The sequence below is a fragment of the Mustelus asterias genome, chromosome 21 (assembly GCF_964213995.1).
Source record: "Mustelus asterias chromosome 21, sMusAst1.hap1.1, whole genome shotgun sequence".
NCBI lineage: Eukaryota > Metazoa > Chordata > Chondrichthyes > Carcharhiniformes > Triakidae > Mustelus > Mustelus asterias.
The window spans coordinates 21,032,639-21,048,982 of record NC_135821.1 but is presented as its reverse complement, the minus strand read 5'-3'; the positions used below and the strand labels follow the sequence as shown (position 1 = coordinate 21,048,982).

Sequence of the window (16,344 nt, the reverse complement as noted above, 5' to 3'; positions counted from 1 at the left end):
TCCCGGTGTCTGCGTGGGTTTCCTCCGGGTGCTCCGGTTTCCTCCCACACTCCAAAGATGTGCGGGTTAGGTTGATTGGCCATGATAAATTGCTCCTTAGTGTCAGGGGCACTATCAGGATAGATACATGGGACTACAGGGATAGGGGCTGGGTGGGATTGTGGTCGGTACAAACTCAATGGGCTGAATGGCCTCCTCCTGCACTGCAGGGATTCTATGATTGCCCATCCCTAGTTGCCCTTGAGAAGGTGGTGGTGAGCTTCCTTCTTGAAACGCGACAGTGCATGTGGTGTAGGTACACCCACTGTGCTGTTAGGGAGGGAGTTCAGGGATTTTGACCCAGCGACAGTGAAGGAACAGCCAATATATTTCCAAGTCAGGATAGTGAGTGGCTTGGAGGGGAACTTGTAGGTGATGGTCTTCCCAGGTATCTGCTGCCCTGGCCCCTCTAGTTGGAAGTAGTTGTGGGTTTGGAAGGAGCTATTGAAGGAACCTTGGTCAGTTCCTGCAGTGCATCTTATCGATGGTACACACGGCTGCCAATGTGTCCGTGGTGGAGGAAGTGAATGCTTGTAGGAGGAGTGCCAGTCAAGCGGTTGTTTTGTCCTGGATGGTGTCAAGCTTCATGAGTGTTGCTGGAGCTGCAAGTGGAGAGTACTCCATCACTCCTGACTTGTGCCTTGTAGATGGTGGACAGGCTTTGGGAGGGTCAGCGGGCGAGTACCTCGAAAGATGTTGCTCTTTCATATAATTTAAGCCTGTTCTTGTTCTTTTTGGTTCCCAGGTTTATGGACAGAGGCAGATTGTTCTGGAGAAAGAGGAAACCGAGGAATTGAAGAGATTTGATGGCCCAGGCTTGGTTCTCATTGGTTTCAAGCCATTGTCACTCCTAACGAAGCACCACCACATCAGATCCCCACAGTTCATTTACCCAGATGAGACGCTGATAACAGGTAACCCTCAGCCGCTGTTACTGCTGCCCTTTGGCCAAGTGGGCATGGCTCTACCCAGGGTATTTATAGAGCACAGGGTCCAAACTTCATCCCCCTTCTCCTCAGTTAGCTGATGGTTCACAAGACAGATTCATGCAGATAATGATGGGAAACCCTGCAGTGGCAGCGAGAAGTGTTAAAACGTTAGGAGCTAATGTTCCAGCATGAAGGAATCCTACTGGAGAGAGAGAGAGTGACATTTTATATATTTACAATGCAGCCGTAATATCGAGCAGATGCAAATATGTTATCGGATAGAATACCCCTCCTCTAGAATCCCCCTACCCTAGAATACCCTGTATAGAATATAATTACGCTAGAAAACCCTGCATAGAATATAACTATCCTAGAATACCCTGAAGAGTATCCCCTATCCTTGGGAGCTGTATCACTGATTGTTTGATGCTACCTGAGCATTATTATATCTTAAGAGATGAGAAGATGAATTTGAGCTCATTGTACCTGGTCCACTTCCTCTCATTACAGCATGCGGTTACATACTGAATGCGTTAATGTGTTCTCTCCACTGCTCTGGATCATAGATCACGCCAAAGATTTCTCACACTTTGAATCGAGGAGTCAGGTGCTGAATCCTATTACCCTGGTTAGAAACATAGAAAATAGGAGCAGGAGGAGGCCATTCAGCCCTTCGAGTCTGCTCCATCATTCATTATGATCATGGCTGATCATCCAACTCGATATTCTGTTCCCATCTTCCCCCCCATATCTTTTGATCCTCTTCGCCCCAACCAAGTGCTATATCTAACTGCTTCTTGAATACATTCAATATTTTGGCCTCAATTACTTTCTGTGGTAGCAAATTCCACATATTCACCACCCTCTGGGTGAAGACATTTTTCCTCATCTCTGTCCTAAATGGTTTAGCCTGTATTCTTAAATTGTGATCCCTGGTTCTGTACGCCGCCCCAACCCCCCGCCATTGGGGAACATCCTTCCTGCATCTACATTGTCTCGTCTTGTTAGAAATTCAAGTTTATTTATTTGTGTCACAATTACATTAACACTGCAATGAAGTTACTGTGAAAATCCCTGAGTTGCCACACTCTGGCGCCTGTTTGGGTACACCGAGGGAGAATTTAGCATGGCCAATGCACCTAACCAGCACGTCTTTCAGATTATGGGAGGAAACCGGAGCACCCGGAGGAAACCCACGTAGACACGGGTTTCTATGAGATTCCCCCCCCTCATTCTTCTGAACTCTGGTGAATATAATCCTAACCGACTCAATTTCACCTTGGGAGTCAGTCCCGCCATCCAAGGAATCAGCCTGGTAAACCTCCGCTCTACAGCAAGAACGTCCTTCCTCAGAAAAGGAGACAAAAGCTGCACACAATATTCCAGGTGTGGTCCCACCAAGGCCCCATATATATGCAACCAGACACCCCTGCCCCGTACTCAAATCCTCTCGCTATGAAGGCCAACATTCCATTTGCCTTTTTCACCGCCTGCTGCACCTGAATGCTTAACTTCAGCGACTGGTGCATGAGGACACCCAGGTCTCATTTCACATTCCTTTCTCCTAATTTATGGCCTTTCAGATAGTAATCTGCCTTCCGTTTTTGCTACCAAAGTGAATAATCTCACATTTCTCCAAATTATACTGCATCTGCTGTTCATTTGCCCACTCACTCAACTTGTCCACATCACACTGAAGCATCTCTCCATCTTCCTCACAGCTCACCCAGCTTTGTGTCATCTGCAGATTTGGAGATATTACATTTAGTTCCCTCGTCTAAATCATTAATTTATATGTAGTGAATAGCTGGGGCCCCAGCACTGATCCCAGCGGTACCCCACTAATCACTGCCTGCCATTTGGAAAAATACCTGTTTATTTCCTACTCTTTGTTTCCTGCCTGCCAACCAGTTTTCTATCCATCTCAATACACTACCCAATCCCATGCACTTTAATTTCACACACTGATCTCTTATGTGGGACCTTATCTGAAAGTCCAAATAAACCACATCCACTGGCTGCCCCTCATCAACTCTACTAGTTACATCCTTGAAGAATTCCAGTAGATTTGTCAAGCATGATTCCCCTCGTGTAAATCCATCTGACTCTGTCCTGTCCAGCCGCTGTTTACCAAGTGCTCTGCTATTAAATCCTCCCCCACTACCGACGTCAGGCTGACTGGTCTATAATTCCCTGTTCTCTCTCTGCCTCCCTTTTTAAATAGTGGGGTTACATTAGCTACCCTCCAATCCATAGGAACTGTCCCAAAGGCTATAGAACCTTGGAAGATGAATACCAATATACCCACTATTTCTCAGACCATTTCCTTAAGTACTCCGGGGTGTAGATTATCGGGCCCTGGGGATTTATCAGCCTTCAATCTCAATTTCCCCAAACCATTTCTCTACTAATATTAATTTCCTTCAGTTCCTCCCTCTCCCTAGACCCTGTGTTCCCCAACTTTTCTGGTACATTATTTGTGTCCTCCTTTGTGAAGACAGAACCAGAGTATGTATTTAGTTGGTCAGCCATTTCTTTGTTCCCCATTATAAATTCCCCTGTTTCTGACTGTAAAGGACCTAGTTTGTCGTTAACAATCTTTTTCACCTCACACACCTAATAGAAGTTGGATGGCACGGTAGCACAGTGGTTAACACTGCTGCTTCATAGCTCCAGGGGCCTGGATTCGATTCCCGGCTTGGGTCACTGTCTGTGTGGAGTCTGCACATTCTCCTCGTGTCTGCGTGGGTTTCCTCCGGGTGCTCCGGTTTCCTCCCACAGTCCAAAGATGTGCCGGTTAGGTTGATTGGCCATGCTAAAAATTGCCCCTTAGTGTCGTGAGATGTGTCGGTTAGAGGGATAAGTGGGTATATATGTAGGGATATGGGGGTAGGGCCTGGGTGGGATTGTGGTCGGTGCAGACTCGATGGGCCGAATGGCCTCTTTCTGTACTGTAGGATTCTATGTTTCTAAACTTTTACGGTCAATGTTTATGTTTCCCACGAGCTTACTCCCGTACTCCATTTTCCCCTTATTAATTAGTCCCTTTGCTGAATTATAAACTGTCCCAATCCTCAGGTCTACAGTTTTTCTGGATCATTTGTATGCCTCTCCCTTGGACCTTTAACTATCTCTAATTTCCCTTGTAAGCCTTGGTTTGGCCACCTTTCCAGTTTTATTTTTGTGCCAGACTGGATTAAATAATCATTCTTTGAATGTTTGCCGTTGCCGATCCACCATCGTCCCCTTAAATAACATTTCCCAATCTATCAAAGCCAACTTGTGCCTCATATTCATCGTAGTTTCCTTTATTAAGATTCAGGACCCTAGTCTCAAAATCAACTCCCTCACTGTCCACCTTGATGAAGAATTCTATCGTGTTATAGGGGATGAAGTAACAATTTGACTTTATCGTCGCCGCTTGCTAAGCAGCTCAGAGAGGTCAGCCCCCCTGGTCCTTTCCAGCAGCCTTTGGGCCAGCCCTGGTGCCAGGTGCTTATTGTTCTGAGCTGTGTTTATGTTTCACATTCCCAACAGGAAGCACCACTTTATTCAGCGCACTGCTCACCAAGTGCCTGGAGAAGGACGTGTATGCTGTTTGCCGCTACACTCCCCGGAGGAACACCCCACCCCGATTTGTGGCGTTGGTCCCACAGGAGGAGGCGCTGGATGATCAGAAAGTGCAGACCATCCCTCCAGGTCAGTGACACTGTCTCTCTCGGATCGCTCACTGACTGGGTGAGTACACTTGATTTGTCTCTCCTTTCTGACTGAGTTATGGTCACACCAGTGCCACAGAATCCCCGGCACCTTTTCTGCCTGACCACATATGATAATTATTCACACACTATTTGTCTATGGAGGGCATCGTAGCTGTTGCCTATCCTACCCCCACTCACCTTCCCCACACACACACCACATACCACACATATACACACCACACATATACACACCACACGTATACACACCACACGTATACACACCACACGTACGTACATCACACGTACACACATCACATGTACACACATCACATGTACACACACCGCACGTACACACATCATGTACACACATCTCATGTACACACACCACACGTATACACACCACACGTACACACACCACACGTACACACATCACATGTACACACATCACATGTACACACACCACACGTACAGACACCACACGTACACACATCACATGTACACACATCACATGTTCACACACCACACGTACACACACCACACGTACACACATAGCACACATTTACACACATCTCAGATACACACACGCACCACATGTACACAGACACACCACACGTACACGCACGCACCACACGTATACACACGCACCACACGTACACGCACACACCACACATACGCGCGCACACCACACGTACGCGCGCACACCACACGTACGCGCGCACACCACATGTACGCGCGCGCACCACACGTACGTGCGCACACCACACGTACAAGCACGCACCACACGTACAAGCGCGCACCACATACGCGCACACCACACGTACGCGTGCACCACACGTACACACACACCACACGTACACGCACACACCACACGTACACGCACACACCACACGTACGCGTGCACCACACGTACACACACACACCACACGTACACGCACACAGCACATGTACACGCGCACCACACACACATGCACACACCACACGTACACACGCACCACACGTATACGCGCACCATACGCATGCACGCACCACACGTACATGCACGCACCACACGTACACGCACGACCACACGTACGCACACGCACCACACATACACGCGCACCACACGTACGTGCACACCACACGTATGCGCGCACACCACACGTACAAGCGCGCACCACACGTACAAGCGCGCACCACACGTACAAGCGCACACCACACGTACAAGCGCACACCACACATGTGCGCACACCACACGTACGCGCGCACCACACGTGTGCGCACACCACACATGCGCGCGCACACCACACGTGCAAGCGCACCACACGTACACGCGCGCAACACACGTACGCGCACACCGCACGTACACACACATATATACACACAGTGGAGCCTGGCTGATTGTGTGCAGCTCCAATGCAGAGAGGAACTGAAACCAGATATTTGATTTGATTTATTATTGTCACGTTTATTAGTATACAGTAAAAAGTATTGTTTCTTGCGCGCTATGCAGACAAAACATACCGTTCATAGAGAAGGAAAGGAGAGAGTGCAGAATGTAGTGTTACAGTCACAGCTCGGGGTGTAGGGAAAGATCAACGTAAGAGAAAGATAGCACCACAGCCTGGGCTTGGACTCAGATGAACTAACTTCAGATTTCTATAGTTCAGAGTTACAGCGGATACATGTTACAGTGGGTGGATGAAAATTGAAGATTACATAATAACTGCTGAGAGGAAATTGATCCAATCTATAAAGGGGAAAAGATTGCAGGGCTGGGGGAAAGAGAAGGCTCTTGAGACGCATTGGATAAGCTCTTTCAAAGAGCCAGTATAGCCATGATGGGCTGAATGGCTTCTATGCAGTGTCATTCAATGAATCATTTACCATCGCTGTAGTCCTGCATTACATTGGCAGTGCAGTGATTTTAGACGTGGGTCTTCACTTGTGGTTTCCTCCCTGGGAACAGTAACCTGACGATAGGCAGAGTTTTTTAAGCGATGTTGATTGAGGGATGAATACTGGCCGAGACACCAGGGAAAACTCCCCTGCTGCTCTTCAAAACAGGGTCGTTAACATCCATCTCCGAGGGATGTGGGGACCGCAGTTTTCTGTCACGTCTGAAAAGCATTAAAGTACGCGAAGAATCCAAACACCCCACAGAGCTGCAATCCCCACTCACACACGCACCCAGGGACCTGGGTCAATTTCCAGCTTGGGTCACTGTCTGTGCGGAGTCTGCACGTTCTCCCCGTGTCTGCGTGGGTTTCCTCCGGGTGCTCCGGTTTCCTCCCACAGTCTGAAAGACGTGCGGGTTAGGGTGGATTGGCCGTGCTAAATTCTCCCTCAGTGTACCCGAACAGGAGTGTGGCGACTAGGGGATTTTCACAGTAACTTCATTGCAGTGTTAATGTAAACCTACTTGTGACACTAATAAAATAAACTTTGAAACTTTAAACTTTAAAACTTTACTAGTCGTAGCTTTGACCTGATTTCTGCAAAAACGCGAATGTTCATCCCAGGTCATCCCATCAAACGCAACTCCTGAGTCGGGCAGAGTGGGCGTGTGAAATGCTCACCGATTCCTGGTACAAACAAAACAAAAAGTATTGTTTTCCCATCAGGATTCCACCTGATTTATTTGCCTTACGCCGACGATGTCAGGAAGATCGGCTTTACGGAGAAGCGAGTGGCCAGCGAGGATCAGATCGAGAAGATGAAATCAGTGGTGCAGAAGCTCCGGTTTAAATACAGGTCAGTCGGAGGTTCCAGCGATACTTTCTGCGCCTTTAGGGGATCACTGTCTGTGCGGAGAGTCTGCACGTTCTCCCCGTGTCTGCATGGGTTTCCTCCGGGTTCCTCCCACAGTCTGAAAGGTGTGCGGGATTGGCCGTGCTAAATTGCCCCTCAGTGACCCAGATGTGTAGATTAGAGGGACTAGCGGGGTAAATACATTGGGTTACGGGGATAGGACCTGGGGTGGGATTGTTGTCGGTGCAGACTCGATGGGCTGAATGGCCTCCTCCTGCACTGTAGGATTTCTATGATTTCCCCTGTGCAGATGAACAGGAAATTTCTGCAAATTCTCCTTAAAATAAAATGGTGACCATTTCTATCCCTCTGGATTAGGCCAGAGAGCTTTGAGAATCCGGTTATTCAGCGGCATTTCCGTAATCTGGAGGCACTGGCCCTCGATTTGAAGGAACCGGAAGAAGTTGAAGATTTGACACGTGAGTATCCTGCTGTACAGCTCGTACCCACTGCCCAGCAGCAAAAGGAATTAATTTGATTTGATTTGATTTATTATTGTCACATGTATTAACATACAGTGAAAAGTATTGTTTCTTGCGCACTATACAGACAAAGCATACCATTCATAGAGAAGGAAAGGAGAGAGTGCAGAATGTAGTGTTACAGTCATAGCTAGGGTGGAGAGAAAGATCAACTTAATGCGAGGTCGGTCCATTCAAAAGTCTGACAGCAGCAGGGAAGAAGCTGTTCTTGAGTCGGTTGGTACGTGACCTCAGACTTTTTCCCGACAGAAGAAGGTGGAAGAGAGAATGTCCGAGGTGCGTGGGGTCCTTGATTATGATAAGGAATGATAGTGATTATGATAAGATAGTGATTGTAAAGACTAAAAAAGCCCAGCTTTCACACGTAGTCTGTAACAGAGCAGTATATCGGGAATATTTCCCATTGGATTCAGGGCCCCGGGGCAGGTATGAATATTGGGTAATTGTTGAATCCAGTTGTAATGCTCCCTGGGGGGCAGAGAGGGGTTGCTGGGGGCATGAAGAGGGGAGAAATATGGCAAAGTGGGGGGGGGGTTAGGGTGGGGGAGCTGGGGGATGCGGAGAGGAGAGTCAGTGTATCAGCAAATGCATACTGTGGCAATTACAGTAATTGCCTTATTGAAGACAGGCGATGGTTATTGACTCAACCTCTGAAAGAGTATAAATGGACACAGCAGGAACAGATACTGTGGGGGAATCAGAGGAGCTTGTATCTGTACTGAGCTGCATGTAGAATAAACTTGCTGAAGGAAAAAGACCAGCTGCTGTATTATTCCTCCACTGTTAATAAGAGGGAGCTCGGGGCGGGGCGGGGGGGGGGGGCGGCGGTGCAGAGCTGGGCAGAGCTGGGGGGAGGAGCAGATAGGGGGGAGAGAGGGGGAGCTGGGGGGAGAGGGGGAGCTGGCAGGGAAAGGGGGAGCTGGCGGGGAGGGGGAGCTGGGGGTGTTGAGCTCCAGCTGACGAAGGGGCAGCGCTCCGAAAGCGAGTGGCATTTGCTACCAAATAAACTTGTTGGACTTTAACCTGGTGTTGTTAAACTTCTTACCGTGTTGGAGAAGGGCAGCTGAGGGGAGTGGGGGCGAGAGAGAGGGGGTGCTGGGGAAGAGAGAGAGGGGGTGCTGGGGGAAGAGACAGGGGGTGCTGGGGAAGAGAGAGGGGGTGCTGGGGAAGAGAGAGGGTGGGTGCTGGGGAAGAGAGAGAGGGGGTGCTGGGGAAGAGAGAGGGGGTGCTGGGGTAGAGAGAGAGTGGGTGCTGGGGAAGAGAGAGAGGGGGTGCTGGGGAAGAGAGAGAGTGGGTGCTGGGGAAGAGAGAGGGGGTGCTGGGGAAGAGATAGGGGGTGCTGGGGAAGAGAGAGGGGGTGCTGGGGAAGAGAGAGGGGGTGCTGGGGAAGAGAGAGGGGCTGCTGGGGAAGAGAGAGGGGGTGCTGGGGAAGAGAGAGGGGGTGCTGGGGAAGAGAGAGAGGGGGTGCTGGGGAAGAGAGAGGGGGTGCTGGGGAAGAGAGAGGGGGTGCTGGGGAAGAGAGAGAGGGGGTGCTGGGGAGGAGAGAGGGGGTGCTGGGGAAGAGAGAGGGGGTGCTAGGGAAGAGAGAGGGGGTGCTGGGGAAGAGAGGGTTAGCTTGGGGGGGAGAGGAGAGGGGGAGCTGGGGGGGGTAGAGGGGGAGCTTGGCGGGGGGGAGAGGGGGAGCTGGGGCGGGGAGAGCTGGGGGGGGAGCTGGGGGGGGGGAAGAGGGGGAGCTGGGGCGGGAGAGAGGGGGAGCTGGGGGTGGGGGGAGGGGGGGGAGAGGGGGTGACCTAGGGTTGGAGAGGGGGAGCTGGGGGGAGGGAGAATTGGGGTGGAGAGGTGGGGGTGGAGATGGGGAGTGGGGGTGGGGAGAGGGTGGAGGTATACTGTGAAATGTCTGACACTGGGAAGTTCCGAAGAACAAAAGGACCTTGGCGTGTTTGTCCATAGATCTCTGAAGGTGGAAAGGCAGGTTAATAGGGTGGTGAAAAAGGCATATGGCACACTCGCCTTTATCAATCGGGGTATAGATCACAAAGCAGAGAGGTCATGATGGAGTTGTATAGAACTTTGGTGAGGCCACAGCTGGAGCACTGTGTGCGGTTCTGGTCGCCACATTATAGGAAGGATGTGAACACACTGGAGGGGGTGGAGAGGAGATTCACCAGGATGCTGCCTGGGACGGAACATTTAAGTTATGAAGAGAGATTGGATAGGCTTGCGTTGTTTTCTCTGGAGCGGAGAAGACTGAGGGGCGACCTGATCGAGGTGTTCAAGATTATGAGGGACATGGACAGGATGGATAGGGAGCAGCTGTTGCCCTGAGTTGAAGGGTCAGTTACGAGGGGACACAAGTTAAAAGTGAGGGGTGGGAGGTTTAAGGGGGATTTGAGGAAAAAGGTTTTTACCCAGAGGGTGGTGAGGGTCTGGAATGCGCTGCCTGGGAGGGTGGTGGAGGCGGGATGCCTCACATCCTTTAAAAAGTACCTGGATGAGCACTTGGCACGTCATAACATTCAAGGCTATGGGCCAAGTGCTGGTAAATGGGATTAGGTGGGCAGGTCAGGGCATTTCATGCATCAGTGCAGATTTGGTGGGCCGAAGGGCCTCTTCTGCACTGGAGGATTCTGTGATTCTGAGCTGGGGGCAGAGAGGGGGAGCTGGGGGGCAGAGGGGGAGCTGGGGGAGAGAGGGGGAGCCAGAGGGGAGATGGGGTGCTGGGGGGGGAGGAGGAAAGGTAGAGAGGTGGAGAAGGGGGGTTGGAGAGGGAGAGCCGTGGCGGGTGGGGGTGGGGACGCGGGGGCTGGAGGGAGCGTGGGGGGAGAAGCCGGGGCGGGGGGAGAGAGGAAGCTGGAGAGGTGCGAATAAATGACTTTGATAGAGGAGCGTAATAGGGGAAATCGTCTTTTCCCCACACAGTGCCAAAGAATGATGTTATGGACAGGAGAATCGGACAGCTGGCAGAGGAGTTCCTGGAGCTGGTTTATCCCCCGGGCTATAACCCAGGTGCAAAGAGCCAACAGAAGAGGAAGCTCAGTGAGTACTGCGGCAAGGGGAGCAAATTAAATGTTGTGTCAGTAAATGCTCCGCGTGGGATACAAGTGAGCCACACGGACACGGAAATCTCTGCTCAATTCTCTCAGAACTGAACCAGCTGGTCGCCAAAAGAAACAAAGAATTGCATTTCTTCAGCGCCTTTCCTCAGGACATTGTAAAACACTACAGTCAGTGAAGTGTAGTGGCCGCTGTAATTTATTACAACCCTGTTAGGAACATTTATAGAGAATTAACTGACCATAATTACCTGACAGAACTACGTCACTAGATTTCAACTTTTTCAAATAAAAACAAACTTTATTGTATTTTAGAGTTAAACAAAGCAAGCACTATTAACTCAACACCGCAGTTTATCAAAGAACAAAGAACAGTACAGCACAGGAAACAGGCCCTTCGGCCCTCCAAGCCTGTGCCGCTCCTTGGTCCAACTAGACCAATCGTTTGTATCCCTCCATTCCCAGGCTGCTCATGTGACTATCCAGGTAAGTCTTAAACGATGTCAGCGTGCCTGCCTCCACCACCCTACTTGGCAGCGCATTCCAGGCCCCCACCACCCTCTGTGTAAAAAACATCCCTCTAATATCTGAGTTATACTTCGCCCCTCTCACCTTGAGCCCGTGACCCCTCGTGAACGTCACTTCTGATCTGGGAAAAAGCTTCCCACCGTTCACCCTATCTATCCCCTTCATAATCTTGTACACCTCTATTAAATCTCCCCTCATTCTCCGTCTTTCCAGGGAGAACAACCCCAGTTTACTCAATCTCTCCTCATAGCTAAGACCCTCCATACCAGGCAACATCCTGGTAAACCTTCTCTGCACTCTCTCTAACACCTCCACGTCCTTCTGGTAGTGCGGCGACCAAAACTGGACGCAGTACTCCAAATGTGGCCTAACCAGCGTTCTATACAGCTGCATCATCAGATTCCAGCTTTTATACTCTATACCCCATCCTATAAAGGCAAGCATACCATATGCCTTCTTCACCACCTTCTCCACCTGTGTTGCCACCTTCAAGGATTTGTGGACTTGCACACCTAGGTCCCTTTGTGTTTCTATACTCCTGATGACTCTGCCATTTATTGTATAACTCCTCCCTACATTATTTCTTCCAAAATGCATCACTTCGCATTTAAACTCCATCTGCCACCTCTCCGCCCAATTTTCCAGCTTATCTATATCCTGCTGTATTGCCCGACAATGCTCTTCGCTATCTGCAAGTCCAGCCATCTTCGTGTCATCCGCAAACTTGCTGATTACACCAGTTACACCTTCTTCCAAATCATTTATATATATCACAAATAGCAGAGGTCCCAGTACAGAGCCCTGCGGAACACCACTGGTCACAGACCTCCAGCCGGAAAAAGACCCTTCGACCACTACCCTCTGTCTCCTATGGCCAAGCCAATTCTCCACCCATCTAGCCACTTCTCCTTGTATCCCATGAGCCTTAACCTTCTGAACCAACCTGCCATGTGGGACTTTGTCAAATGCCTTACTGAAATCCATATAGATGACATCCACGGCCCTTCCTTCATCAACCGTTTTTGTCACTTCCTCAAAACACTCCACCAAATTTGTAAGGCACGACCTCCCTCTTACAAAACCATGCTGTCTGTCACTAATGAGATTGTTCCGTTCTAAATGCACATACATCCTGTCTCTAAGAATCCTCTCCAACAACTTCCCTACCACGGACGTCAAGCTCACCGGCCTATAATTTCCTGGGTTATCCCTGCGACCCTTCTTAAACAACGGGACCCCATTCGCTATCCTCCAATCCTCAGGGACCTCACCCGTGTCCAAAGAAGCGACAAAGATTTCCATCAGAGGCCCAGCAATTTCATCTCTCGTCTCCCTGAGCAGTCGAGGATAGATGCCATCAGGCCCTGGGGCTTTGTCAGTTTTAATGTTCCCTAAAAAACCTAACACTTCCTCTCTTGTAATGGAGATTTTCTCTAACGGGTCAACACCTCCCTCCGAGACACTCCCGGTTAACACGCCCCTCTCCTTCGTGAATACTGATGCAAAGTATTCATTTAGGATCTCCCCTATTCCCTTGGGTTCTAAGCATAATTCCCCTCCTTTGTCCCTGAGAGGTCCGATTTTCTCCCTGACAACTCTTTTGTTCCTAACGTATGAATAGAATGCCTTAGGATTCTCCTTAATCCTGCCTGCCAAGAACATCTCGTGACCTCTTTTTGCCCTTCTAACTCCCCGTTTGAGTTCTTTCCTACTCTCTCTGTATTCCTCCAGAGCTCCATCTGTTTCCAGTTGCCTGGACTTAACGTACGCCTCCCTTTTCATTTTAATCAGATCCTCAATTTCCCTGGTTATCCGCGGCTCTCGAATCCTACCTTTCCTATCTTTCCTTTTTACAGGCACATGCCTATCCTGCAGCCTTATCAATAATTCCTTAAAAGACTCCCACATGCCAGACGCGGACTTACCCTCGAACATCCTCTCCCAATCAACATCCACCAATTCCTGCCTAATCCGGTTATAGTTAGCCTTCCCCCAATTTAGCTCCCTGCCCGTAGGACAGCACTCATCCTTGTCCATTACTATCCTAAAGCTAACAGAGTTGTGGTCACTATTTGCCACATGTTCCCCTACCGAAACTTTGACGACCTGACCGGGCTCATTTCCCAGAACTAGGTCCAGTATAGCCCCCTCTCTAGTCGGATTGAAGAATGCAGCAATTGCTTTACTCTGTTGAAAGCTTCTTCCTGGGGAATCTTCCAAAACCAACGCTGGTGTTTCTTCAGCGGAATATACAAGGGGGCAAAATAATGTCAACAAATTCAGTAAAAATGCCCACAGTAATTCACCATTCCTAAGAGTGACTCGAGCTCGGATGTGTTTCTGGGGGCAGGTGCCTCCTTTATGGCTCTGACCTTGTCTTCCATGAGGTGTAATCCTTGGACATCTACACAATACCCCAGATAGGCGACCTCAGTGACTTGAAAAGTACATTTCTCCTTCTTGAGGTGGATTCCAGCCTCTTGAAATCTCTCTAGCGCCTCCTCTAAGTTTGCTAAATGCTCGGCTTCTGTCGATCCAGTTATGAGAACATCATCAAGGTCCACACAACTCGTGACAGCCCCTGCAGCAGACTCTCCATTGTCCTGTGGAAAATCGCACATGCTGAAGGCACACCAAAAGGCAGGCGTGTGTACTGGAACACGTGTGTGTTTACCGTGACATAACCTCGGGAAGCATCATCTAATTCGAGTTGCTGATATCCATGACTCATATCCAGCTTTGTATAAGACTGACCTCCAGCCAGCTTTGCATACAGGTCTTCAATCTTTGGGATTGGATATTTATCCAACTTGGCAGCACAATGAGCTGTTAACTTGTAATCACCATAAGTGTGGAAAGTCTTCTCCGGTTTCAATACGGAGACTGTAGGTGTTGCTCATTCCGTGAACTGAACTGGCTGGATAATGCTCAGTCCTTCCAATCACTGCAATTCAGTATCTACATTCTCTTGTAAAGCACATGGTACGAGTCAGACCCTGGGTCCACCTCTGGGTCCACGTAGACCTTCACTTGCAGGCCTTTTATTTTGCCTAAATCATCATTCAAGACACTCTCGTATGGGCGCCACGGTGACACAGTGGTTAGCACTTCTGCCTCACAGAGACTTGGGTTCGATTCCCGGCTTGGGTCACTGTCTGTGTGGAGTCTGCACATTCTCCCCTTGTCTGCGTGGGTTTCCTCCAGATGCTCCAATTTTCTCCCACACTCCAAAGATGTGCGGGTTAGGTCGCTTGGCCATGCTAAATTACCTTGCTAAAGGGGGATTAGCAAGGTAAATATGTAGGGTTACGGAGATAGGGCCTCGGTGGGATTGTGGTCGGTGCAGACACGATGGGCCGAATGGCCTCCTTCTGCACTGTAGGGATTCTATGATTTCTTCATCGGCTGTGCTGGCCACTGCTGGGACTGCACCTGGAAGAAGAGGATGGCACAGAAGGTGGATGAGAGGAATCTATTGGTGGCAGGGGCAGTCACAGAGGCTCCAATGCTTGGGCTGGGGTGGGGGAATGGTGTCAGCAGGCTGTATCTTTAGTCACGGAATTGGATAATGCTCCCGGGAGCCCCCCTCCCATTGAGTAAAGAGTGACAAAATAGGAGACCACACATGACGAAGGGTCGTCTGGACTCGAAACATCAGCTCTTTTCTCTCCTTACAGATGCTGCCGGACCTGCTGAGATTTTCCAGCGTTTCCTCTTTCGGTAGGAGATTACATACCTGCCTGAGCCTATTGGTACTGAGTGGTCTCCCCACAGGGTGGCAGACCCCCACCGCCCCCCACAGTGAGATGTGGGAAGAGACGATTGATTGGCTCTGTATGTGGTTTAATTAGCCTCTGGATGGAGGAGGTCTTTCTACTCCATTCTCTGCCGCTGGTAAAATGGTCAGAAAGAATCGAGCACCCCATTCTCCAGCCCCTGACTACCCTCCCCATTTTAACAGCACCTTGCCTTCCAACCTGGCCCAGGGAGTTTGACACAAATTTAGCTCAATATTCCAAGGAGATGATTGGTTGATTTATAGAGCAGCGCCCCACCTTCTTGAGGTGGTGAGAGCGGTGAGCATTAATTAATTCAAATCAAATTGGATTGATTTCAGAAAATAATATTTTTGAATACTCTATGAATAATTTTGGATTTGATGTCTGGTGTGTGTAGTGTATGGAAGAAACAGGTGTTTTTTCGATCTCTGGTTCCCAAGGATTACCCTCGCTGGGGGTTTTCCTCACCTCATGTCTGAGGCTGTTGGAGACAAATTGATAAGAGATTGATCACTGTGATTTGGCGATCTTGTGACGCAGTGGGTTATTGTCCCTGCCTCTGAGCCAGGAGCTCTGGGTTCGAGTCCCACCCCAGGACTTGATGCCCAAGGAAGTTCATAACGCGGCCAAACAGGTTGAGAATCAGCCTGTAAAATCCTTCCAAACACAAGCCAATGTCAGGCGGTGAGAGTGGGAAAGATTCCTGGTCAGACATGTGATGGAAAGAATGTTGGAGCCTCGACCATCACTGACCATAGCTCCAGACTACAACACGCGTGGGAAAGTGCAGCAACTTGGAGAATTGGAGGGGTTGAATGGTTGATGTGGTCCTGATTAGGGCGGTGATGTGCGATTAAATCACTCGGGAGGCTGGATCGTACCCGGGAAATAAAGGCTTTTATTAGTAACAAGAATGGAGCATACTATATAACAATACAATCCCAGACTAAAGGGTCACCAGGCAGTGCAGTGACCTTTATACTCCTACAGGTAGGCGGAGCCAACCGGAGTGTACCACAGAACAATACCAACAGGTAGAACACCCC

The 16,344-nt window shown here is 49.6% G+C and overlaps 1 protein-coding gene across 1 annotated transcript in view; it reads left to right on the top strand.

The window, feature by feature from the left end:
* LOC144509525 (X-ray repair cross-complementing protein 6-like) overlaps positions 1–11,170 on the top strand; it is a 37,947-nt gene extending 26,777 nt beyond the window's left edge. Inside the window, exons 8-13 of the mRNA XM_078238431.1 lie at positions 785–953; positions 4,506–4,667; positions 7,270–7,399; positions 7,775–7,875; positions 10,858–10,974; positions 11,082–11,170. Of these exons, the coding sequence (XP_078094557.1) occupies positions 785–953; positions 4,506–4,667; positions 7,270–7,399; positions 7,775–7,875; positions 10,858–10,974; positions 11,082–11,170 (768 nt within the window). The remainder of the gene's footprint in view (positions 1–784; positions 954–4,505; positions 4,668–7,269; positions 7,400–7,774; positions 7,876–10,857; positions 10,975–11,081) is intronic.
* The last annotated feature ends 5,174 nt before the right edge of the window (positions 11,171–16,344 follow it).